This window comes from Manacus vitellinus, unplaced genomic scaffold (genome assembly GCF_001715985.3).
Source record: "Manacus vitellinus isolate BGI_N305 unplaced genomic scaffold, ASM171598v3 scaffold_5_pilon, whole genome shotgun sequence".
In the NCBI taxonomy this organism is placed as follows: Eukaryota; Metazoa; Chordata; class Aves; order Passeriformes; family Pipridae; genus Manacus; species Manacus vitellinus.
Window position 1 is genome coordinate 27,700,278 of NW_021940682.1, and position 27,693 is coordinate 27,727,970.

At 35.9% G+C, this 27,693-nt stretch overlaps 1 protein-coding gene across 1 annotated transcript in view; it reads right to left on the bottom strand.

Annotated features, from left to right (window-relative positions):
* The window catches only part of OTOGL (otogelin like), a 91,518-nt gene that overhangs the window by 11,183 nt on the left and 52,642 nt on the right, over positions 1 to 27,693 (bottom strand). The window contains exons 30-53 of the mRNA XM_018080151.1: positions 27,466 to 27,582; positions 24,478 to 24,634; positions 23,904 to 23,930; positions 21,708 to 21,875; positions 19,893 to 20,171; positions 19,146 to 19,263; positions 17,880 to 17,959; positions 16,745 to 17,014; positions 14,221 to 15,071; positions 13,351 to 13,528; positions 12,273 to 12,415; positions 11,180 to 11,203; positions 10,956 to 11,048; positions 10,126 to 10,315; positions 7,644 to 7,858; positions 6,078 to 6,219; positions 5,544 to 5,729; positions 4,843 to 5,055; positions 3,899 to 4,003; positions 3,483 to 3,590; positions 3,017 to 3,118; positions 1,602 to 1,706; positions 1,472 to 1,512; positions 476 to 539 (exon numbers count right to left, since the gene is read on the bottom strand). Of these exons, the coding sequence (XP_017935640.1) occupies positions 476 to 539; positions 1,472 to 1,512; positions 1,602 to 1,706; positions 3,017 to 3,118; positions 3,483 to 3,590; positions 3,899 to 4,003; positions 4,843 to 5,055; positions 5,544 to 5,729; positions 6,078 to 6,219; positions 7,644 to 7,858; positions 10,126 to 10,315; positions 10,956 to 11,048; positions 11,180 to 11,203; positions 12,273 to 12,415; positions 13,351 to 13,528; positions 14,221 to 15,071; positions 16,745 to 17,014; positions 17,880 to 17,959; positions 19,146 to 19,263; positions 19,893 to 20,171; positions 21,708 to 21,875; positions 23,904 to 23,930; positions 24,478 to 24,634; positions 27,466 to 27,582 (3,976 nt within the window). The remainder of the gene's footprint in view (positions 1 to 475; positions 540 to 1,471; positions 1,513 to 1,601; positions 1,707 to 3,016; positions 3,119 to 3,482; positions 3,591 to 3,898; positions 4,004 to 4,842; positions 5,056 to 5,543; positions 5,730 to 6,077; positions 6,220 to 7,643; positions 7,859 to 10,125; positions 10,316 to 10,955; positions 11,049 to 11,179; positions 11,204 to 12,272; positions 12,416 to 13,350; positions 13,529 to 14,220; positions 15,072 to 16,744; positions 17,015 to 17,879; positions 17,960 to 19,145; positions 19,264 to 19,892; positions 20,172 to 21,707; positions 21,876 to 23,903; positions 23,931 to 24,477; positions 24,635 to 27,465; positions 27,583 to 27,693) is intronic.

The following is a 27,693-nucleotide window of genomic DNA, read 5'->3' on the forward strand; positions in this document are numbered from 1 at the left end:
AGCTGAAATCTCATCTACCATAGGGTAGCTGGGTGAGGGAAGGGAGCAGAGGTCTGATCTTAAGACTGGCTTCCTACTCTTGTGCTGGCTGAACAGGTTTGTTGCTCTGGTGTGGTGGTGTCTCATTTGTGCTTGAAAGTAGACTAGGAGCAGTTGCACTGCTCACACGCAGCTGCACTTCACAACATGCTTTCCATATGCCCCTCACCAGAGAGACTGTACCTGACTCTGAAAGCATGGGCAGTTTTACAACACTCCCACACCCCGCAAGAACTGACACAAAATGGATGGGCTAGCAGACAAAGCCTCATATCCAGAAAAGAGAGTATAATTGCATAACTAGGTGGACAAACATCAAATCAAGACAAAGGAGCATTTATACTTGAGAAGGTTACTATGTTCCTATTTCTGCTTTCTTTGCATGCCCTTTCTGCTGAAAACTAAAACACAACAACAAGGAATATGAAAAAGTTACCGCAAATGTAGTGAGTGCATCCGCAAGCACTGGAAACACTATTATCTATTTTTTTAACTTCTCCCTGAGCATAAGAAGATAAAAGTTTGCAAAGTCATGTACAATTAAATGTAATGCCAAGTAGACAATTTTTCTCTAAAAATGTAAAATATTACTTTCATCGCTTCCACCCCTGATTTCATAAAAGAGAAAAATGTACTCAAGAAACAGTAGCACACTCAGAGTTATTCAATGTATTTATCGCTTTAAACAGAAAAAACCACTTCATTTTCTGTACAAGTGCATAAGAACAGTTGAGTAAATAAAAAGCATTTTTTTTTCTGAGATACAAAGTTATTTCAATATTAGTAAAAGATTGCCTTCTAAGAATTTACTTCCAAAAAATAAGTGAAATTCAAATTTAAAACCCCTGATTAGACTTTATGTTATGCAGTCTTCACATATGGACATTTGACATGGAAAATATCATCACTATGGTTATAATAGGAGTTTGAACATTCATTCATAACTATTTTCCAGATCACAGTCCCTATTACAACAAACTACATGAAGAGGAACATATTTATGAATTCTCCTATCAGCTAAATTCAATAATGTTATATCATTGTCATCTAAAGCATAAATGATTAACGAAAAACCAAGTTTCTCCAGATAATATATATGCTAATAAAACTCATTCCTCATTAATTATTTTAAAAAATGGGAACTATTTCTGTAGAAAACCTTACCAGCATATTGTTTAGTGTCAACATTGAACAGGACAATATTACAGTTGCTTTTCTTCTTTTGACATCTTACAACACAGAAAGTGAAATTTCTCCATGGAATAGTTGACACTTGTTTGAATCATGTTCTTGAGCTGGGGACTGGGAGGCTGTACCACCCTGTCCATGGTCAGCCTCATCACCCTTTGCAACTAATTGAAACAAGGAATATAAAGGGAAGAGCAACAGGGCTGAACACCATTAATAAAAATATCTTAAAAATGCCGCTTACCAATTTACAGGTCAGCATAGTAGTATTTTCACAATTACATTCTGAGGAGAAAAAAAACCCACGTGTTAATCAGTTAGCTAACTGTTAGTTTTAGTTAACAGCTGTGACTAAGAAATAAAGCAATAATTACCACAGTGCCATTCTGGACAACATTGCCCAAGTATTTTTTTCTTCACAGGTGTCATGTCATCTATGCAAATCACAGGAGGCTCAGAACAAAGATTTTCATCACAAACTAAATGAGGGGAAAAGACACATATGAGAATTTACTTAAATTTATTTCATATTTTCCAGTTTACATTTCTTTTGACATACTATTTTATAATAATGTTATGTTACATAAACTTGATTGTGTTTCTTAAGCATCTGAATTACATTTGGAACTAAAAAAATAAACAAAGATTTTCAAAAGTGATTTTAGTTGTCTTAGAACATGCTTAAATTTTCAGAAAGCATCACACAGGATTCATTTAATATTCTTCCTACTTCAGAATCACTCAAGATTAGAACTAGTACCAAAGACAATTAAAATCATAGTCTTTGGAAAACACGGGGTTTTTTCTTCTCAGATACAAAAGTGTTGTAAAGCACACTCCCATGAGAAAACAGGGAGCAAATGCCATCCTGAGATGACTCTAACAAGAAAATGCCTGCCTCTCTTATCAGAGGGGGTTTACTTTGAAAGAACATCATACACTGAGATGTAGATCAAACCTGCCAGAATTTGGCAAAAAACAGTGCCAAAGGCTTCTGCAGAAACTTTCACCTGGGCAAAAGTGCTAGGAAAAGGAAAGGACCAAAACACAAAAAAAACTGATGTAAAAATTACTAAATTCCAAACTTTGTGAAAGACAATTTAATTAACTGAAGTTACACTGCAAGAGTGCAATAGGACAAGACTGCAGCAGCATAAGAGTCAATTTAAATTAAGCAGTTACACTTGTAGACATTACTTAAGAACACATAGCACAATTTATGTGTTTTATGAGGCTATGAAAGGGACAAGGTTACACTGCAAATATTTTTCTTCTGGCTGCTCATTGTTTGAAAAGTAATCAACCCAGCAGTTTTTGGGACCCTTGGTCTACTCCTTCCCCTGAAAGCTAAAAGTGCAAAGAAACTGCCTAAGCATTAATGAATGGTACAACAGAGGTACAACAACACAAAAGCTGTTTTATTAAATCTGTTTTAATATACGAACAATAGTATACTTACACTCCAAGCATGGGATTCAGTTCCACGTTAATATATCAGTATTTAGATCATCATGAAAATAACTATATTCTGTCTGGTGAACTAAATAACCTCTCCAGACTCCGCTGACTTAGGCTCGTTAGACCACCATTGAGCATACCAAGAACTTTGAATCTTCCTCAAATAGAGACACCTTCAGTCAGATCTCTTAGTCTATATCTGAAGCTCACCCTAAATGCTGAATCAAAAAAATCTACACACACACACACACACACACACACACACACACACACAGAGTCTGTCATTTTACTAAATTTGGCAACATATGGAACTGACAACAGTTACACTCACCGCAGTAGTAATGAGGACAACAGTAATGTATGGTATTAAGGTCTACAGTGAGAATTTCCCCTTCATCACACAAAGGAACAGGTTCAATACAGGATTCACAAACTAAATATAAAAAAAAAAAACACCAGACATTTACAAAGTTTTAAATACTAAAAAGTTAGCACATATGAATTCCATTTAATAGACTAAATAACAAGTAATATTGTGTTTATTACTCATATAACAGAACTTTCATGGATTTTATATAAAAACTTAACAAAATTCAAGTATGATGTTCAAAATTATGTTGGAAAGAAAAGATCCTCAAACTCAAAAATTATTATGCTCCAGTCAACCTGATCCATGTGAAGTCTCACTGACTTCTCCAAGAATTCCTGGCTTAAGTTACTTGGTTTAGAATTATTGTCTGGTTTTGTAATTTTTGACTATTCCTTAGTTCTCCATAAAAATATTAGAGGTTTTTTACCACAGAGATGTGAGAAACAACAAGGATCTTCCTGTTTTGCTTCAACAATAAATTGATCTTCTCTGCAGTCCAGCTGGGAAGCATTGAAACAAACTGAAGGATCACATTCTGTAGGATGCAAAACACTATCATAAAAGGGGTCACTGAGACAATACTAAAAAGATAAAGAAAATATATTCTTGATCTACTTAGTAAAATAAAAAACCCCAAATTGACTGTAAATCAGATATGACACAAAACTCAAACACAAAAAAAGTATTGGAGAATGAGGACAAAAACCATATCTCATTGCCTGGTGCTATTTACAGTGTCCCATTCTGTTAACAGTCAAAACAACTTGTAATGTAAATTTTTTTTCAACATACAATGCAAGTATGGAAAACTTCCCAGTAACTGTGCGTTTGTATTTCCCTTACCACATCGGTACTGTGGACAGCAGGACAGGGGATGGTAGCCTACCACTAATTTTTCAGTGGGTTTGCATGTTGGAATAATGGCATCACACAATGATATGTTACATTCTGTGGAATAAAAAAAAAAAATCAATTTTATTGTATTTAAACAGATACAATTGCAAGTTCTATAGCTCAAGATATTTATACCATCTAGTACAGTGATCCACTAAATAAGAGCAGCCCAAGACAGCTTAAAGTGCACTCCATACCATCATGTAGACCTTTGAGCTCAACAGAAGCAAGCAGGTATATCCCTCCTAAAACAGGTATTTACTTGCTCTGCTTCCTATACCTGAAGCCAGCTAAAATGTCCCACTGATTTCCCCTAAGCAAATTGACCATACAGCATTGGTTACAGGTATCTAATGAGCAAAAGCACCACATCAGCTGGACCATTTGTTCTCCTTTTCCTTGAAGACGTTAAGAAGAAATAAGTACATTTTGCTTAATGTTTTAGGAGCAATAAGTTTATTCTTTTTCCTAACAACCATGGCTAGACAGAATATTAGCATGCAGTGATCAGCTCACAGAAAACCACATCTGGAAAACAGCAGTAGATCAGAGGATACTGCTTGTCACACCAAAGCACTAGTAAGGAAAGCAAACAGGGTCTGATGACTGCCCCAATTACCAAGATACTTCTATTATCAAATATATATCAATTTATTATTGATAAAATAATAGAAGTTTTGTTTAACTAGTGAACTTCTAAGAAAAAAATTTATTTCAGCAAGTCAGTTCTTATATAGAAAAGAAGCCTGAATTCCTGGCCCAACCAGCCACAAGTACCTAAAAAAGACTTCTGAAAAATGTTACCTTGAATCCTGCCTAAAGTTTGTGAGCTGCCAGTGAATGTTAAGCACTTACCTTACACTTCTGTTACTGAAAACAAGTGTGGTACATACCACAGACTTTCTTGGGACAGCAAGCTCTCTCTTCAATGACACTGACAATAACTTCTCCTTCTCTTTCACAGACTGGTGGTGGATCCTCATTGCATTCAGGTTCCACAGCAACAATGCTTCCATTTTCTAAACATCCATACATGCAACAGCCTCTCAGGGACCCATTCCAGTTCTCCCCAGCAGAGCGGGGTTGTCCTTTACTATCTGTACATGCTGGAAGAAAAATCCCATTACATCCCTTCAAAAAGCAGACAGCTCCATTTTCTGTAAGCAACCATGAATTGCATAAAAGTATTGCATAAAATAATACATCTATCAAGCATTATGACAAAGGAATCCAAGGAAGGATGATGACCTTAAAAGTCCCAAGGAACAAGTGCTTCACTATGGATGAAAATGGGTGAAGGCAAGAGACAGAACCTGCCCATACTATTCCTCCCTGAGTACTAGAGGAAGAAAAGCTTCAGAGGTATGGAAGAATGACCATCATTTTCCCCCAACAGAAGTGCATCAGCACTGGGTCTTAAATGGAAATGAACTGAAAGCATAAACTGCTGTATCTTGAGACACAACTAGGTTCTGTTGAATGGACCTCTACCAGATTCACACCTACTGCGGACTGGCACAGAACTTAAACTCTTACACTGAACTGTGGTTAATATCATCACATCTGCAAAACTACTCTGTTCTGATGTACTTACCACATTTTTCTTCTGGTATACAAAGGTCAGAGTCTGTTCTATGCAGAATGGTGCCATTTTTACAAACACAGTCTTCCCTCAAATAGGAGCAGGGAGAATCTTCATAGAACCATTTATTTAAGCATGTCTTGGCTTCACAGGGTTGTACACAAGGCTGGTATTCCTTACCCTCAGGACAACTCAATGCTGCAAGAAATAAAAACAGGACATTGAGTGTTTCTGTTATTCTTTCAGCATTTCATTGTATAAATAGCTACTAAGAAAAAATGATTGTATCACAGAAAGTAGGCATTTATACTTTTAACAGTACTTCAGGTAAGCAACTCATTTGACTGAGATTAAACTCATTCATGACATTTTGACTAAAACAATACATCTTATGAACTTGTACCCCAGTTTACCCATGCTGTGATAAAATGAGATAGCACAATAATAATAGAAACTAGTATATTTTAACTCATCACTAAACACTAAATCACTAAAAAACCTCATGACTAAAGACATATGGTGTATAGAATATGGCTACATGCTTACAACAGTAATCAGTTGTCCTCCATTTAATGCAGATGTTGTGCTTGTTGCACAAAGCCACATATGCAGAAAGTGCATCACACTCGTAATTCCAAAAATAAGTACTGTTGATCCACATCTTCTCACAAAATTCCTGTGGTGACACCTAGGAACATATTGCAATTGGGAACTCAAAAGTATAAGGACTTTATGTAATTAAAATAAATCATTAATTACAAGAAATAATACAGCCCCAAGAGGAAAAAAGTCACTAGTAGTGCCTAAATTAAAAAACTCCTTTTTTCTCAGAACACTCATTCTACAAAACTTAAACAACTAGAATTCTTTATGCTTATCAGTAAACACAGAACACAGTCCTAAGGAGATTTTCACACTACTTGCAAGAGCTTTTCAGTATAGCCCTGTCAACTAAAAGTCAACAATCTCAGCTAAACATTTCTGGTATACCTTCCATAAAATCCTGCTGTGTAGCCTGTGCTACCAAGTCTAAATGCAGGTGATGCAACCTTTCTTACTTCTGTTGTTTCCTTTTGCGTAAGTTCATAACATGGTGGAAAAGTCAGATCTTGTTTCATTCTGCCTATTCACTACTGTGCTGCACTGGTGCTACTCTCCTTTCTTGATTCCAAACTGCTTACCATTGCTCCCTCCCACTAAGTTTCTGCGGCAAATATAGCTCCTTCTTTTCAGAAGAACTCCCTCCCTTTTTTTCTATCTGGGAAAAGTGAGGAGTGGTCTTGGGAATTTGAAGGAAGGGGTTCAGCTGCCTGCAATACTTTTAACAGCATTTGTCTGTGATGAAAACCAAAGTGCAACACAACACAGACTAAGGGTGGAAAGGCAGAACAGCAAGAAGTGAATCAGGAGTCTGAACACATCTCTGAGAAGAAAAAGACACTTGAGTAATTAATCCTTTTTATTTTTAATTAAGTGGGGAAAGTCGGACCTCAGAGATTTGGGATTTTCTCATTTTCTGTTCTGGGAAGCAGCTGTGCTGCGCTACCCACCTCTAGTGGCAGGCTGCATGCTACAGCTGTATCATTAGGAAGTACAGTTTTCAGAAACAAATTATAATGATTTTTGTAAGAAATGCTACCAAATTGTCAACATAATAGTGACTAGGTCAAAATTTGTTTAACTGGAAATTTCTTTAGTCAGATAAGTCTCAGACTGCATGAGTCACTGTTGTATGCAGCAGAAACACAAGGCTTTCTGTTCCAGTGACCCCAAGCAAGAATTTAATAAAAACAACCCTTTTGGAACGTATTTGTCTTGACATGATGATCTGGTGTCTCTCCTTTGAGATTTCCTATTAATTATTTAAAAATAAATAATTTTTAAAACAGTATAATAGCACAGGGATCAATATAAATGCGTGTTTACATTGGACAATGTGACAAAAGTACTAAAGGCAACATGATGGAGGTATTAGAGCCACCCATTCAGTTGTTCAACTGAAATATGAAAATAAGCAGAACACAAAAAATGTGCATATATCTCTCACTCTTTTCTTAATTATACAACTTTTATTTGAATTGCACCTGCAATTTTTCTGATCTTTGTACTCACTTTCTTGTGACAAGGGATGAAAATGCTTCTGTTTAACAGTTCCATACAGTATGTGCAGTTATCTTCAGTACAGTTTCTTACTGGCCTCCTGGTTGTTACTTCAAGTGATTTCTCAATTTCCCAACTCTTAATGAACATTTCAATTTCCTCCATATTTGTAATTATGCTCATGTTTTGCATTTTCAGGTCATCGCTAGGATCTCCATTACACACCCCTGGAGACAGAGCATCATATTCAAAGCACAAACAAACATGCCATATGCCGACTTTTGGGAAAGAAAAGTGCACTTAATAAGGTAAGATTAATATTGCGTCAGGCTGACCTGTGCAACTTAGTCACCTGAGTTTATAAATGAAAGTAGCTATATGTCCACTGTAGTTCCAACCTTCTGCTTGTGACTTTAGTTCTCACCTCAATGGCTAAGTAAAACAAGCAGATCATGCAGTACAGCTAATTATACCTTTCCCAACAATTAATTAACTTTTGAGAAAAACTGCTACCAAAGTGTGGTGTTGAGTGTAGCAAACTCACTGATATGGCACTAGATTCTGATCTCATTCTACTGAACAGCAGTCAGCTCCTTGTGAGTAGCTGCAGAGGCTTTCAAGTTAACTGCTTGTCGCCGATGATTTGACATGTACTGAAACTTAACTGAACATTCTAAATGCAAGAAGTTGTGAAAAGAATCTTTTGATGAACAAATTGCTTTCTCAAGAGAAAATATGGTTCTTACTCTATTTATTAATACAAAATCACCGGAAAAAAAAACCCACCTAGACCCCTGAATTGGCTATCTGAATTCATTATTGTAGGTATTCTGTTGATTCATCAATTAAAATATATGATTCCTATAAGCACATAATAAGTGACTAATGCCAAAACTTTAATCTTCATACCAGTGTTTTATATCTCGGAACTGATCAGGCAAAGTCTTCTATCTTGCTTCCACTTTCCTTCTGCACCGTTAACCACACACTAAGCCCTTGCCTTTGTGCTTCCAGCCCTGCAGTCTGATGCTCTCCAGGGTCCCTTGCTAGAACTGGGCTAGCTTGGTGTGACAGGCTGTTATTCTTTCAGACAGCATGGAGAAATACAGAAGATGCTATTTGCATGATAAGAAGCATTTGACAGTAACACAACATTCCACTATTCTTAACTCTTCTGCTTCTTCCTGCAAATCACTAACTGCTGGAGTTAGAATTTGTAGAGTCATATTACAGAATTACAGAATCAATACAGCTTTTAAAAATAAAGCTGATGTACCAAATAGTCACACAATTTTTTCTATTATGAAAGGGAGAGGATTGAAGAATCCCCATCAGGAATTAACATCAGAGAATAGGAAAGGAGAGCTAAAGAAGGTTTCAGATTTTCCTGCAAAATATCAAGTAAAGCAGCACTTTAAAGCAAAGTTTGGATCTGTCTGCAAAGTCTTCCTCTTTGTATCTTCTCATGGCACAAAGAGCAGCTCTTCTATGACTATTCTATAATTCTTCCTACATTTGATCTCATTTCATTCCACTGTTTCAGCATGTATAAAGAGGATGGCATAATACTGGGAAAAGATGCAGGGCCAACATTCATGTCCTCTCCCTAGATCTAGGAGAACTTTCTTTTTGTTCAATCAGAATATAGCAATTGATTTTAAAGATTTGATTTGTTTATAATTAAAGCATATCTGAATCGCATTGTTTGCTTTTAAAACTAAAAGTGGTTTAAAAGATCATAAAAAGTTCCGTTTCCTTTTCAATGTGGGGTAGACTATATAAAATTACAATGTACCAGAAGAGGAACATTTATGATAGAATTAAAACAATTCTGAAATACCTGCTTACACTTCTCCATATTATTCATTCGGGCAGAGTTATAAAAAGGCTATCAGGGAAGCCTGAAACATGCTAAATTTACCATCATTGTAATTCAAGTCTGAGACAACTCAGCACAGTTTTGGACCCTAGATTCAACCTCAAGAGGCCTAAATTCAGATTCACTATCCTCAGGAGACTTGAGCCCTTCCCAAGATAAAATCTTTTTTCAGTATTTGCATAGCAATAAGCTGACATTGCTAACGACAGTTACTCTTTTCTCCAGAATCACTGAAATATACTGTCACTACCTGAACTTCCTTAGCATCCACTTCTCCATTGAAAATTTTTCCCTTTTCTTTACTTCACTTCAACAATATTCTTAAAAACAGGCAGAAATAAGTAATTTTTTTAAAAGCTATTTAGATACAATGTGCTGATCACTACTTGTTCTAAAAAGTACTTTATTAGCATGCAGTGCTTTCAAAACAGAATGATTAATTTATTGGTATTAATTAGCAGTATTTCACAAGCCCACATCACATAGAATTGTCATCATAGCTAGTGAGGGTCACAAGGAGAGCTATAAGGACAGCTGGTCACAGACACAAAAGAGAGTTGCAAATTTCAAATGGGAAGTTATTTAATAAGAAAAAAATTGTGACCATAGCCTCACCACAAAGTCCTTCTGTCTTCATCGATGTGTTAGAGTGTAATCCATACTGTATATCTATGATGCCTGTAACATGAGCCCACTTGATGCTAATACCAGCTGGGGTATTAACAACATACATTGCACCAGTATCCTGAATACTCAGTCCTTCTTTTGAAAATGGTAATGGTTGAATTACAGAATCCACTACTACCTGAAATAAACCAAGCACATTTTAGGAATAAAAACAGATTGCAATTATCTATTCTATATGTATTCCTATTTAATAAAGAAAGTTATTTTTTTACAGCCTCTACCACATACAACAGTCACAGTGCTTGCAACACAGAGCTTCCCATCAGTGTCATTTCCTATAACTGCAAATGAAGTAGGCATGAGAAAAAAAATCTTTTCTAATTAAGGAAGGAATAAATCTTATTTATCATATATTGTATTATAAAACAAAACCTCATTCCAATTATTCAACGTTATCTGTTCTGACTTGTAATTGACTAGTAGGAAAGGCAGATTTAGTGTTTATTCCATCTTGGAACACTTTCTGTTCAGTTTTAGGGTTTCTGAAAATACAATCTCAAGTATAACTTCTTTTGCAGCTTCTTTAAAAACTCTAAAGAACTTTAAAGTGTTATTTTGGGTAAATGATAGATAAGTGAAAAATGGTATCAGAAATGTTTATTGTTTTGCTCCTAGGATACCATAAATTACTGGGAACCTTAACTGCAAAACTAGTCCTACTCCTGTAATATATAATTTTAACTCGAATTTATTACATCCTACAACAGAATAGCTCTCCAGCTATTTTTTAAGTGTACATACTGTTGATATATACTTACTTTTCTTGCTAAGCGATTGATAAGTATTTTACATGTGGGTGTTGTGACATTTAATTTCTTAAAACAGAGCCCTGAGGTGCTCGCAGGTGGAACCTTGAAAGAAAAGTGACAAATGAGTTTAATTACCGTTGTTTTTCTAATTCTGTGCCAGTGTTATTGGGAATTTTTATCAATATATGTAACATTAATGCATTTTATAATTAGTAAAATAAAAAAGTACTTACTAGTTTTCGTATTGAATTTGCACTCTGGAAAACATTAAAAAAATTAGAAGTGCAATGATAATCAGCAGCATTTTTTTTATCAAAAATAAGTTGACTATTTTCTTCGTCTTTGAAGTTCTTCAAAGATGCTAAATAATTACGCTAATTTAATATATTCCTTATAAATAATAAAAAATACACACTTCTCAGCTAAAGTAGTGCACATGCTGAAAGGCCCTTTCAAAAAATATTTCTTAAAGAACTACAGCTATAAACTTCTAAAGCTCATCTGCCTATATGTTCTACATTCCCACCTCTAGACTGTAACCAAGAAACAGTGAAGAGAGCAATTTAATAGAAAACCTCTAAACCAGTGCACGACTGTTGTACTTAACAGTCTTAAAGTTCAAGTATACAGTTGCCCAGTGAGAGTAAATAAAGAGGGATGGGAGGGAAAAGAAGCCTGTTGAAGTTCCTCATCAGTAACTTGTTTACCCACAAACCAAGGATGGAAACAAGCCAGTTGCTCAAGGGCTGCATAAATTATGACTACAGGCAATGCAAAGGAAATGTATTTATAGGTTCTGAGGATGAGACTGACCTGACCTTAACTGGCAGTCTAAAATAAAGTGGCCAGATCCCCTCTGTAGGCAATGCAGAGTTAGACAACTACAAAGAACAACTCACCACAGTAATCCCAATGTCATTAATACATTCCTAAAATAACTACAAAATATCTTTTGTGACTATTCAAAATATTTTAGTATTTTGACCATATGGTAAAGTATAAATTCAAGGCCACAAGAAGACTTGTGTGTGAAGAGCCTGAAAGGAGACATGAAGATTCAGAAGTTACGGCACCTCTTCTAATTTAAATGTAACCTACATTTGAATTTCCTTATAACAAAACAATTACTATTTAACCTGAGACAAAATACTTTTGTCTAGATAGCATAATTAAGCATGCTCCTTGAAAATTAAATAACTTGCCATTTTTCAATGGGTATGGCTTTTATATCTAAGTTTTAATTGACATATTTTTGCAGAATTTCATACCTATAACAAAAAAATTCAAGAAACTATTACAATTATTGCAGAAATGCAAGAATCTTACCTGATTAGCAGGACATTTTTCAATATGAGCAACAATAATTTCTCCTGGTAACTTGACTAAAATATAGGAAGCCATATTGCAGAGGGCTATGTTGTTTCCATCAAATGTAATAATACTCAGTTCAGACAGTACAGAACATTGACCTAAAAAAGTCATTTAATGAGGTTAACACAAAACCAAATACAGGACATTTCTAAAACCTTTCAGTTCTAACATTATTTTCTTTCACATATTCATTCATACATATATTGATGACCTTGTTCTGCAGACAGCATATTGAGCCATAAGCAGAACCAAGTGCTTAGGTTACTCAGTAGAAATATCTTAACCTACTTTTGTATGCCCAAGATAGGGGAGAATGTTTAAAATGGTGAAAATTTTCACTTAAGCCAATGTTTTACAGATAAGGTCAATGAATCTGTACAGCGTGAGCTAAAATATATGCATTAAAATGTACATATTTTTGAGATACTGATAACAGGGAACTTTTCTGTCCGATCTTGAAACAAATATAAAGTGTAATATGGGTTTCATTAACCAATGACCAATTACTATTGGCTAATTACCATTAATCAATAACTGCAAGGTTTAAATATGACTTCTCTTTAGCCTTTTTTTTTCCCTTGGCAGACGCTCATCTGCCAATTTCTGCAGTTTCTAAGCATGAGTAAAAACTGCAATTAGAGTAACTGAAATTGAGGGGTTCTGTCTTTCAGAAAATACTAGCAATTTTTTTTTTCTTCACAAAATGTTGAAATCTTAACACTTTTCCTGATAGAAATTCTGAAACGTCTCAGCTGGGAAACATTGATGTTCATGCGACAGATGTCATTTCAATATTTTCATTCAAAACAAAATATTTTGATTCTCTTGAATGTTATAATATAGTGTAGTTGAATGTCAATTCAAATATACCAAAACATTCAGTATATTTGATTCTGTTTCGCTGATGAATAGCTCTTTTAAATTCATTGCAGTATTCAACCTCATATTCCCACTGGAATAAACCCTTAATTTATTACTTGAAATTTACAGATCAAGACACTATATTTTATTAAAAAATAAAACAGTGACTTACAGGGACATTCCCATTCTGGACAACAACTATCACTGTTAACTTGAACAGGCATTCCTCGAAAACCACAATCTGGCTTCTGCACATCCTTAGGGCAGTTCCTTGAAAGATTGTATAACATCCAACCCATATTAACACATACATACTGGCTACATTTGTCAACAGATTCAAGGTATCTTGGCTGTCATATAAGGAAAAAAAAACAACCAGAATGAGCTCTAAGTTCATTGCCCTTATGAAGTTGAAACAATTACTCATTCATCCCCCTGCTCTGAGAGAGTATCAGCATATCTACCTGCCCCTCATCAGTTATTTTGGAATGATTTGCATTTGTGTGGTTGTAACAGGTGGCAACAATACATGTTCCATCTAACAGCACACCTGTCCTGTTCCATCTAACTTTGGTGGAATACCCTACAAAAAGCATTATCCATTGAGGCTATGCATTATAGTCAGCAATAATCTGAAGCACTTTAAGAAACACAAAATCATGCATTCCCATGAGGTTAAACCATATGTCAAAGAAACAAATGGGAAAAGGAAAGACAGAGTGAGATTATGCAGAAACCCAAAAATTCCATGGATTATGGCTTTTTCTGCACCTCAGTAATATATTTAGCTATATTTAGAACAAGCATATAGCTTTAAAGCCTTTTTTTTCAGAGTAATACATGCAAGCTGTAGAACATACTGGGGCAGTATAAGAGCAACAATAAAACTGTCTTCTAAGAATAACTGGGTATTTAAAAATATACAAATTAAATAGAAAATAGGAACTATTTAAAATCTCTGGTATTACATACATAGCATAACAGAATAGACTAAAAAGTAATATACAATTTAACATACAAGGACAAGTAAAACTGATCATACCACACACTCAGATGATGTAGACATCAGTGTATGCATCATCGTACCAAAGTAAGCCTTGTCAGCTACACCTGTTGTTTCTGAAGAGGAAGGTAGAGCCATTCCACCACCAGAATGAGATAAACCTATTTTAGTTCTCTCTGTGGCCTCTGCTAAACTAAAATAATGTTTCATCGGTTTCTGTGTTGGGATTTTGGACCTATCTGATGTTGTTAGACCTGAGACTCCAGAAAGAGACATATTTTTTACTGAGGTTGTATTTCTTGAAAAAAGCGAACTCTGGACTGCAGTTAATGGCAAATAAGGCAGGGAAGATTTGTCAGTTGTGGTTGCCTTTATCTTGGTAAAATTTCTTTGCTCATATGAAGTCTGACCACTTTGTGAAATTTCCACAGTTCTCTCATATGAGGTTGAGTATTTAACTTCTGAAACTGTATATGAGGTACTCTTCATCTGTGATAATGGACTTGTAGTACCAGTTGTTTTCATTACAATAATTTTTGGAGTTTCTTTAGTGCTCTGGGAAGCTTGAGTTACTGCAGTTGTAAACAAAGATCTGTGTGTTTCTGTGGTGGTAAGAACTGAAGCTGAAGTCGTATAAAAATCCAAGTCAGCAACAAAAGGATCAGTGGTTTTTGTAGTAATCCTAGAGGCTAGAGTAGTGCCTGAAGTAACTAATAAACTGGCTGAAGAGCTAGGTGGTATTTTTGCAAAAATATAAGGTACTTTTGAGGATGTGGCATTCACTGTTGTGTTCATGATCATTGGTGTAGTGGATTGAGTGATGATTCCAGCTGATATGGCTGATATTTTTCCATCTTCTTCCGAAGAACTTACCGAAGAACTCTGCTTTCCTAGAGAAACATTAGAGATATGAGTGGTCTTAGGAGGAGGTGAAGGCATAGAGGGCTGGCTTTCTAAAGTGGCTTCAGAAATTTTAGGCATTAGTAAAGAGGGCTTTAAAATGGATGATTTTAGTGCTGCTGAAAGGTTGGTAGAAGGGCTTATATTTAAAGTGAATTTAGAAAAATCCACACAAGTCAGAACATCTGTAACTGGAATTTTTGACATTCCTTGTGTATCTAGAGATGAAACTCATTCTTCAGTAGCAGTTATATTTTGTGTTAGTGATGAAGTGCTATCTACTGTGGGAATCAATGAAGAACTTGTAGTCTGAAATGTCACATAAGATGGTACTGATGTTGATGACAAGGTTGTAAATAAAGATGATGACCTCGTAAGAGAAGGATCTTTAGGAATGAAAGTGCCTGAACTTTGAGCCACAGGGTCAGTTCTCAATTCTGTATCTGAACTGCTTGGGTACTCTGTAATTTCTGAAGTGGTTACTGATGTAGCATATAGAGGTAATACCAATGTCTTGAGAGGGAAGACTGTAGACATAATGGATTTCATTGGCTTTTTAGAAGTGGATGACACTGAAATCAGTGTGCATTATATACTTATTTTCTCTTGAGGCTTTACTTACTATAGACATGTCAAAGATTCTGAATTGAGTTGAGGAATGGAAGCTGCAGAAGGTATTTTATAAACACTTTTGGAGGCCACAGTGACAGCTGTCATAACTTTGGGCTTTATGGAGGTAATCAAGGAGTGCACTGCTATAGATACTGTGCATGTTACAGAAGGAGTTGAAGTGTTTATAAGGATTTGAGAAGCAACTTGAGGTGCAGATACAGTCATTACTGGTAGAGCAGCATAAATACTGCCCTTTTTTAATGGAGATGCCTGCTTGGGAACAGTCATCGAAATTTGCACTGAAGATAAAAATGGCTTTGGAGAAAAACTAGCTGTAGAACTTGCATTTAATGACATCAGAGAAGTTTTAGACAAGGGCTTTGCTGTTTTGAAGTATGAAACTGTGATCAACTGAGGAAAACTTATCTCAGAGCTAGCAAATCTAGTAGTCATAGGAATTTGAGGACCAGTTGAAGTCAGTGCAGAAAACCATGTTGGGTAAACTGCAGTTTGATCAATGCAAGACCTCGTTCTAACAGACGAAGCAGATATAGGAGAAGTAGATGTGCTTATAGTCAACCATGGACCTAGAAGAAATACAGGTCTTGTGAAAGTTGCTCTGCCAGACAGCAAAGCAGACAAAGACACTTCAGAGGATATTTCAGCTCCTTAAAATTACTTACTGAAGAACTCTTACCCTTCCCAATCCCTGCAGACAGCTCAGAAGTGACAAAAGATGGGTTGAAGGTTAAAGTTGTTAATGCTGAGGTAGGGGAACTGTTCCTAGCTGAGTGGTTGGTGTTTCAAGTGAAAATGGAATTGCCACTAGGGAGGTGGGTGTTAATAACGCAGAATGTGTTGGAATTGGACTTGCACTAAGCTGTTGGAGTTGCTATTGTAATAGGTAAAATTAAAGATGTATTAGAACTGACAGTATGTGATATGACTGCTGATGCTTGAAGAAGAGTTGGAAAATATGTTGAAGAGATGAGTTTGGAAGGGACAGTAGAGCTGGCTGTGCTGTGAAGTACATCAGAAGGGTTCACTGTACTTGGTAATGAAAATGTTGAATAGGTGGCTGCATTAGATGATTCCAATGAGTAAAAGTCTGTAATGGACTGTGCTGACATATTCATTCCCCTTAAAGTTGTGTTTGCCTCCATGGTTATTTTGTCTGTCACACCGATATGAGTTGGTTCATTCACCAAAGTAACAAATACAGGAGGTGTCTGAGGAAATCTCTCCATGGTAGCATCTGTGTGAGAGATTAACCATGAAGGTTTTGTTCCAATTTCTGATCCTGTAGGTGTCACAGGTATGCCTAAAAGGAAAAATGCATGTTTCACTGTCTTTTATGGATTATTAGTAAAGCAAAACTAATAGATGTCTACTATCTCTACTCAAGTCCCATTTAAATATTAGCAAATCAGAGCTTGCCAATGGTTCCGGGTTGCCTGATGACTTTGAGGAACTCAGATGACTCAATTTTCAAATTTTCTTTGCAAATGAAGTAGTTAATTTTTTATTATTAGTGAAAATCTTGATTTCGCAGAGCAGTTTTGAAACAACAAGGGAATACCATAGAAAATTCAGTAAATCCAAAACAGTAAAATATTTGGAATAAACTTTTTACTAGTAAATATCAAGCACAATGTATTTAATTCAAAATTTGTAAAATAAAATAAGACATAGTATTAAAACTTAATTTTAATATTAAAAGAATACTGTACCCTCCAAAATAAGCAAGCAATGTGGTATCATTACACACTAGAACTTATGAAAAAGATGTTTTGAGTTTGTTAGTGGTGTCCCGCCATCTGAAAAGAATGAACTTTTTGCCACAGTAGTATTTCTTTCATTTGGGATCTTTCTCTTATATGTGTATAATATACTAGCATTATATACTCAAATACAGTTGCCATGAGTATAACATCATGTCTAAAGGTTATATTTAACCCACAATTAGAGAAATTAAAGAATTCAGTTTTAAATATAACTTGTTTGAATGTAGAAGCTGTATTTTGGGAATGGACTGGGAATTGAGTCTATGTCCTAGAGAGACAATCTTCAACAGAAAGATGTTCTGAAAAAGCACTTAGTTTTAAAAAATGAACACTTGATTAAGCCTTTCCTGGGATCTCTAGAGTAAGGTACAAGTTTAGACCAGTATAATAAAATGTACTTACAGTCTTCTGGATAAACACATCTATGTGTGACCTCATCGAGGATCATGTTTTTGGGACAGTATGGCATGCATCCTTCAACCCTATAAAATATTTTATAGTCAATTCTGAAGCCACAGTGGAAGTATAAATTAACTTTAAATTATTTTATTTGGAAAAAAAAAATCAAATGTCTCCCCTATCAAAGCTCTGAGAACTTTCTAATATAATGGCAAACACAGAATTTTGAGGCATTTTAAGGTCAAAACGCTATTGAACAGCACAGTTTTGTTTCTAAATTGTTAATAGTCAATTCTTTTGAATAGGTTGATGAACATGATAGCTGCTTCCACAACCAGGTGGACGTTTAGTCCCTAAGCAGAAAGGTTTTCCAAAGAATGATGAATGTTCATTTGAAACATTAAAATATTTAGACGAACTCTATAAAAAGTCTTTTGTTGTGTACTTTCAGCATAGGAGAGTGCAGAGAAGTCCATATATTCCCATATTTTTTCATTTTGGGGGAACTATTTAATAAGAAAATCATGGCATTAACAACCCATATGGAAAACACTAAGAATAAAACCACAGAAAATTAGCAATATTATTAATATTCCAAATCATAAGCTGCATATGCCTAGGGAGGTAGTCTGAAATTCAAAATATCCTTTCTTTTCTAACACATTGTGCCTTCAGTTTTTAGGTGTTTTTCTTTTAGTTTGTTCTGGTTCCATAGATGCCAAGGAAGAACTGCAGAGACAGGAAATCTCGTCACTAAGACACAAGCTAATATCACCCGTGTAAAATCACTCTCTTGATGGCAATGACTACCTCTTAGTATACAAGTTCCCTCCTCTCACAGGAGAGGGCGCATTACTCCCTTACTTTACCTACAGTTTTTGATCTCCGTCACATAAACACCAGAAAGATGTAGTCATTTTATCATCACGGGATGCTGGTTTAGGATGTGAATATAAATCCACAGAAGGAAATAGCCTTCATTTAATTTTATAGCTTTCCACTTAACCACTACCAGAAGCTAATCCTCTTGGCTAAATACTAATCCTCCTGTGTTGAAATATCGCATATAAACAGGAATATATACCGTGGGAAACAAGAGGCTTATTACAAATATTTTTATATGACTTGTGAGAGTTTCTCACAAGAGGGAAACTGAAATCTGGATGAGTAAAAATGAATGGATATTGCGAGTGCAGTAATCTTCATAAAGCATATGGTATGCATATTACAAAAACAATACAGTAGCAATAGGAGCTTAATTTTACTTACGGAGGAAGGAATCTACATGCTATTCCTTCAGGATCGCTACATGTCTTAAAACAAGGATTGGCACAAGACTCATATCGCCATTCACAGATCCTTCTATAAGGCACAGAAGCACTAAGTTCTGAGAAAGAAGGAAAGGGTATTATTTATTGATTGTATAGTCAATCAACCATAAATTTATAGCTTTTTCTATACCATATATTGGTTTCAGACAGATGAAAAAATGGAAGCCAAATAGACAAATTCTTCAGAACTTTCAAATAGGTGAAATTTTGTTCAATTTCAAGTATTTTAGATTCATTCAAGCTAGAAGACACTTCAAGCTTCAACAATAAAAACAGCTACTCTTACAATATATTCTGTTTACAAACCTTAAAAATTAGTTGAAGATCGTGAAGACATTGTTGGTTGCAGAAGCAATACAATTACCCAATTTATTTAAAAGTTTAAATATCTATATCTATAAATATCTAAATATCTACACATCACTAATGAAATATTAACATGCATCATTTTCTGACGTGAATTTCATTTTGAAAGTGTAAACAAATGAAAATGTAGTTCAAAGATAAAGTGACCATCATCTGCAAAAATTAAAAAATAATAGCATTTTGAGATGGAATGAAAGACAAAGAAAGAAAGGAATTAAAAACAGGATAACAAAATTTGTTACTATTGCTGATGAAAGACAAGTGCTCCGAAGGCAAGCAGAAAAAGAATACTTATCCCTGGGGATTATGCATAATTTACCTTCAATGCTAAAGCTACTGAAATGTTTGAATTCTTCTGAATCATTGTACTTTGCCACTTTAACACTGGATGAGGTGAGAATGATGAAAAAGCCTTTTTTACTGTGCAGTTCAAAGGCACTGAGCCCTGGACTCCAGAGACCACGGTGGTGGAAGAAGGTGGCTCGTCTCTGAAAGGAGGCACTTGCCTGCCACTGTTCCAGCCCAATGGTTTCATTGTCATGTACGTACAGAAAGTAGTTTGGTCTTTCAGCAGATTCCAGGGAAACAAGAGAGAGAGCTTCCAGAGGAGAAAAAAATAATAATTATAGTAAGACTTTCACAGAAAACAGCTTACAATTGAGATTAAATTATATATATTGGCTTTTAAGTCGCTCCTTTTAAACACCCGCTTTTTACAAAAAAATATTTCAGGCTTATGTTACACAAAAGATGGTTGGAAATACAGTGCAGAGTCTAAAAGAGATTGATCATATAATCCAGAACCACCAGGGAGCTAATCAGTTAGATCAAAACTACATTCAGCCTACTGCTAACAGCCTTCAAAATTATTCATAAGCAGACTTAGACTGAAACTTACTCAAATTGGGAGTTTTTTCTCAAGTTTGGACAAGTGTCTGACAACTTAGGGGTACCCAAAATTCATTAGTAAATAACATCAAATTGTATGAACATGCTTGACTTCATCTTGAGGTCAGGGAGTTTTTTACATACAGTCATATCCAGCAATACAGTAAGAAAACCTGTTGCCAAATAAGAGACTTGACCCTCTATTTGCTCTGCCCATGCCAGAAATCAAAAGTGAAGAAAATTCTCTGAAAATGAAAGAACTTGATTTTTAACTTGAATAAAGTCTTAAAGTGTCTTTATTCTACATGAATACTATCTCATTCCTCATGGATATGAAAACTACCTGTGTACTGCACAGATATAATGAATATTTTACTTCTGCTTTACATCAGTTGGAGAATTGACAAGACTGATTTAATTCTTTTGTTCTATGTATTTTTCATTTCAAAATCACATCTAAAAACCTAATTTCCCCACTGAAAAAAATTCAAATGTTTTTAAGCTTATTTCACTTTCCTGTGAAGACAGACCTTTTCTACTTTGAGGGTTTGGGAATTTTTTCAACAAATTAAATTATGTGAGAAACCAATAAAAAAAATCTATATTGACTTACTTGACACAAATGGCATATATGTGAAGAAAGGAAAACCCATACAGAAGGAACAATATTTAAACATATTTATTTTTGGCTGTATAGTCTGGGTAAGTCTTTGATAAGTGATAAATAGAGCTTAGGAATAGCTAAGAAACTATCTTCTACATTGTAAGCTTACCAGCAATGCACAAAACAGACTGATCATTCTAAGTTGCACATTTTCTAGTCCAGCGAAAGTAACAAGTAGGAAGAAATGATAAAGTAGAATTGATTTTACTGGAGACAAAAATATCCTACATTGACCTTCAGTGTTGATAATTGCTATATACATGTGCAAAATTTTCCAGTTTTCCAGTTATACAAAGTAATTTTTTTTTTCATAAAGGTGTTTTATTCACTTGGTTGGATTTTTTTATATTTCTAAAACAGTCTTTGAGAAGTCAGCTTTAAATCTGGCAGTGAGGTTTTCTAATATTAAAAAAAAAATAAAAATTAAATTCCTCAGTTTTGAAGTTGGCCTCTTCATCCTCACTTATTCCAATAACTAAAAATATCTAGACTATCTTGTGAGATTTAGAAGATGCTGCAAAAATAATTCATATAGTTTGAGATGTATACATTGCCATTAGCAAAACTGCTGAGAACACTTACATAAATCTTCATCTTTGAAAAGACCTGGAGTTATCATGAAACCAAAAATTACATTTCCATATGCTCCGGTTCTAGGTAGAGGAAATATCCTTCTACTGGATACATTAGCCCCAATAATTGTGTCATTTGCTCCAACACTTGCCAAAATATAGGGTCCTTCACCAAGACCTAAGAGAAGAAAAATCAAATAGAAAAAAAAATCCTTATTGCATAACATACAAAACTTAAATCCTAATTTTCCACTTGTTTTCACTTGATAGTGGAAACACACATAATGCTGTCCTTAACTTTAAGCCTGGTAGGCAGCTAAGCACCACAGAGCTGGTCACTGACTCCACACCCCCAAAGAGAATCAGGAGGGAAGAACTGAAAAACACTCATGGGTGGAGATAAAGACAGTTTAATTTGGTTTGTTTTTTGTTTTTAATGAAGGAAAGAAAAAGAAACAAAGGAAAACAATTACAAGAAAAGTGATGCGAAAAACCCAATTCCTCACCACCAGCCAACCAATGCCTAACTGGGCCCTAAGCAACATATGCCCCAGGGTATTGGGTCTGGCTGAGCTGGAGTTCATTTCCCCATAGCAGCCCTCACAGTGCTGTGCTTTGCATTGGTAGCCAGAAGGGTGTTGATAACACACCAGTGTTTTGCCTACTGCTGAGCACAGCACCAACACTGTAACATTCCTTTCTCAATCGAGAGCAAGATCCTGGGAGGGGACCCAAGTAGGCCAGCTGACCCAAACTGACCAAAGGGATATTCCAGACCATATGACGTCAGCTCAGATATAAAAGCTAAGGCAAGGAGAGGGAAGGCAGGGATTCATCATCTCCCACAGCTGCCTGCTGAGGAACCATTATGTGTGCTGAAGCCCTGCTTCTCGGGAATGGCCAACCATCGCTGCTCATGGGAAGCAGAGAATAAACCCCGCTGTCTTTCACTTAGCTTCACTTTTGCACACACAAGATTCCACTTTGCTTTTGCTTTAAAGAAACTGCCTTATCCCAACCCATGAGTTGTTTTTCCACCTTACTCTCTCCCCTGTTGGGCTGGGAAGGGGAGTGATAGAGTTGCTGGGTGGGAACCTTGGCATCCAGCCAAGATCAACCCACCACATCCAGAAAACTTCCCTCACAGTTTTTATTGCTGAGCACAACATCATATGTTCTGCAACATCCCTTTCATCAGTTAGGGTCAGCTGTCCCACCTGTGTCGCCTCCAACTTCTTGTGCATCCCCAGCCTGCATGAGAAGCAGCATGGGAAGCAGCAGAAGCCTTGATACTGTGTAAGCAGCAGCTAAAACACCATTTTCATCATGAATTATCATGAATACAAAATATATCATCATATTAACTATACAAAGAAAGTTAGCTCTATCCAAGCCAAAACCAGTACTCCTTCCTACTTTTTCACAGAATTGTAGAATTGTTTAGGTTGGAAAAGACCTTTAAGATCATTAAGTCCAACTGTCAACCTACTCCTACCACGATGTTCACCATTAAACCATGTCCTCAAACATTTTTGAGTAAGGTAAAATTCCCCGCTACAAAGTAATTGTTGAAATTCAGTTATACCCAGGAAAATCTACAAGCTACTACTCTACTGGGCCAGACAGGAGGAGAAACGAATCATCTCTACATGATGCTCATTATAGGATGTAAGTTGCTAAAAAAGATAAATTAAAATTCACATTCATATAATTACATTTAGTCAAGTTTCCCTTTCCTTTCAACATCTTGCTCCCTACAAAACATGTGCACAGTATCCAAATATTAGAGGGGATGACACAGGAGTTCATTTTATTAAATCATTACCACTCTCATTCTAAGGTACTGTTCTTTTTAGAGTACAGTAGTTGTGAGACTCACGCATACATCCCAAAACATATCAATTTCAAAATATTGTAGATCACAGTTCTGAAATTTACAGTACAAGCATAAGCTAACATCCTCCTAGAGCTTCTCCTTGACTTCAGTGATATGCTATATGGTGGATTAATCCACCCACACATTGAACATTATGAGGTTATTATTTGAGGTATTAGGGATTACTAAAATCATTCAACACAGCTGGGCCACTGACCTTTATTCATTAAAAATAGAAGCAATGTTAAAACTACATACATCAAGTCCAAGAGAAAGCCCATAAATTAATTCAACTGAGTTTTTAAGGCAGGAATATCAAATACTACATACCTTGATTGTAATATTCACAGTCATAAGCTAAAAGAAAAAGAAAAAAGTACATTATTTTTACAAAGTAGCAAGAGAATCCATGCATATTTGCATCCTAAAAAATGTAAAGTTCACTTTCAGCAGCGGAAGTTTCATCTTCCACAAGATATTTCAGCCAGGGATTTTATTTCCTTAGGCTTTTGTTCAATGACATACAGCTGTATTTCAGTAGATGTGCTGGGACAGCAGACCTGAAGCATGAAATATTCTATAGCTAAGAACTCTTCTTGATGTCAATGAAAAGAAGAATGGACTGGATCTCTTTGCAGCCCTACACGGAGCACTGGATGTACCCCAGATCTGTTACAAAGGTGCCTTTCCAGTAACCTCTGCACTAGCACACCCTGAGCACAGTCACCCCTCTTCAGTAAGACAGCAGGGTGTATAAGGCTAGCACAGCTAACACACAGACAGCCTGAAAAATGTAAAGTACGTTTATTATCCACCTACTTCTGTCATATTTGTCTAATTGGGCAGCAAAAAGGCCAAAGGCCTCAGAGATGAGCTCTGGTGCATGGCCAGCCCAGATACACACCACAGAGCAAAGGAGATCGCCAGTGGATTGCTGCTCCCTGCTGGCAGCACTTGTGGGCATAAGCTGCAATACTGGTACACAAACACTCGCAGTCCCCACCAAGATTGCAGTTGCATGTATCTGTGTGACAATTTTTGATAAAAGAAGTCACATCAATCTGTAGGGGGACAAAAAAAGGAAGAGAAAAAAAAAGAGGTTATTTAAATGCATGAGCTGTTTGAAATTTGTTGTAACATTTTCAGCAGGAGTTATACTTCTGGATTGACTGAAAGAATTAAACAAAAAAATAAGGTATTTTCCAAAGTTTGGGCATATTCCTACACAAAAAGTACAGTTTAAATGATCAGCTTATACCTATGTTACATGTCAAAAGAAAATTTCAGCCAGTGACTACCAACAAACTTGTCTGTCCACACACCTGCTGTTCATCAATTTTGGACAGTATATTGAAGATGGATGTTCTGCTTTTTTTTAATATGGCAAATACTGCCATCTATAGTCATCCTGTCAGTTTTGCATGAAAAATAACAAAGTCACAGCTACGGCTATGATTACCAAGTAATTAAAGTAATAATTTGTAGAGAGGGTTTTGTGCAGAGAAAGAAAGCTTAAGCACACTGGTGACATTTTGCAAAAAAATACTTCTGCACTTATCAAGATTTTAATATAATTTGCCCCCAAAACTTCATTAGATCAGAAATCCATATCCTCATTCTAAAATACTATCACATTATTTCATGGTTTTACATGATACACTGTTCCTTGAGTTTAAATCATCATTTTTGTAATGTTGAGCAGTGTTTCCAAAACAGTGTTCTTACTCAACACATGAAATGTTTAAAGCAATGCTTTTCTTCAGTTTAGTCTCTGGTCTAGCTCAGCTGTAAAGCACTCAAATGGCACACGTCAGATTACAGAAATACCATCACAGCAACAAAGCAGCACTTATCTAACACAGAGGCAGCTTCTCAGCTGGCAGCTGCTAGAAGCTGTCAGGGACTCGATCAAGATTGACTTTCTGCCTTCAGTAGAGAGTGATGCCATTTTGCTTTCATTCTTTTTCTTATTTTGAAAACAGGGATACCAATGAGAACACGGAGAACACACACGAGCATTAGTTCCACTGAAAACAACTGCAGTAGCTATACAGGAATCACTAAACAGCAGATTGGCTTCAAAGACCTCAACCTGTCTCTCGTGCCTGCAGGACAGCATCTCTCCATGGGTCAGAAATATCCTGCTGTTGTGACAAACGGGGAGCCTTAGGTCAAAGTTCTTACTGAGCTTAGGAATCATGAGGAAGACCTTTTTTTCTGCAAGTGTTGAGGCTCCTTAGATTCTGCTGAATTCAGTGCTTAACTGGGCAACTGCAATGCATCAGTTGCTGCCAGCCAGAAATGCAAGATTTTTGTCTCCCTGAAAACTGGGTTTTCCAGCCTGAGTTGAACTCTGAGGCCATGTGTCCCACAGGCAGGAGCTTCCCTCCATGCACGGCAGGATCCTCCATCACCCACAGAGCAGGAGCAACAGTAATAGTGCTGCTCCAAGCACGTCTGAAACCCACATCTATGTTTTCCATCCTTTCCATGCCCCCAGTGTCAGTCTCTGCTTGGGCTTTTTCCTTGGCACCCAGTTCTCCACCCCTGTAGCTAGCAGTCTTCTGCAGATGCCCTTGATAGGAGGTCACTTTACATTACATTTGCAGGAGCTGTATTTTCACATGCTAATAAATAGGTTTTAAAAACACATGAAAGATGTTTGCTTTATAGGCTGTCCCATAGAAGATACATATGTATGTGTGAAAATACCTGACTATGTTTTGCACCTGACATATATTTTTTAACATAATTGTGCTAAATTTTTGGCGTAATGTTTTCAAATTTTCATCACAACATGGATAAGATATAGAAAATGAATATTCAAGAGAAAACATCTTTCTTTATGAGTTGTGATAATACAGCTTCTTAAAAACTCTCAAAAGTTCCATTTTTATTTATTACTTGTCACTTCTAAAATACACTCATCACTATGTTCTCAGGCACATGCTCAAAAAATTCTTTACATAGTAACTTAAGTCAACACTAATAAATCTCTTGGGTTAAGCTACTGCAACCTCCTACACAGGCAAATGCCTAACCATGTTGATATCAAACTTCAGTTTTGAAAGTCAGGAGGTTCAGCTGCGACATCTAATATTAAGTATTTAGTGTTAATAGTCATAAAGAAAATAAGAGACTGAGACAAAATGTTATAGCGGTTCTTGCTTGCCCAGGTGTAAAGAAGTGCCTAAATACCTTTGGGAAGCTAAAATCAGAAATAGAGAAAAATGTATAAAGCATGTTTTGCATTGATAAAAGGTGGATTAAGATGGAACAAAAGATTACCACAAAAGCTGTTGTTGTCCCCATCTTGTCTAGACTGACCTAAGGACATTCTTGTAACTCAAGTTCCAGGCTCAGCCAGGTATTGGGAAAACAAGGACACCAAGCCTCAGAGTTTTGATAAAAAGAAGATGATGAGCTGTCCACTAATTAAAAATATCAATAGCTCTGAAGCTGAAGTCTTGATTTCTCACATTTCTTTCTATATTGAACAGGATAATTAACAAAATAACACCATTTGAGATAAGCTATAGGTACATTACACATGTTTAACTTTACATACTTAACTTTAGAATTCTGCAATATATACAAAAGCCTTAAAAATTTAGCTGCTATATAAATAAAAGGTATGAGTAAAATCTAAAGAGAACACGACTTTCATTATTCAGTCTACTAACTCACAACTCCCAGTTATCACTGTTATGAAATAGGCTCCAGTCTTGAAAAGAATGAGGAGCTCTGCACAAACATAGCCCACCCTCAAAGAGATACTTGCAGGGTTTTGCTCTTCCCTGACATTCAGACTGAGGGGAATGGCAAGAAGAAATTAATTACTGTAATTTTATTATTCTCATGACAGAATATCTTGGATATTTAATAAACTTACCACATTGCGACAAGGTGCAAAAACATCACTGTATAAAACTGAGCATTCCTTTTTGGCATAAGGGAACTTGCTCTGATGTACATCACATGGTCTCAGCGTTTCATTTGGGCTCTTGCACTTGAAAACAAGAAAAACGCCACAAATATTTTATAGTTAGGTGTGTTTATCACAGACTCAGATACACTATAGTATCATATAATTCAATACTTGCATAATCGGAAAACAAAA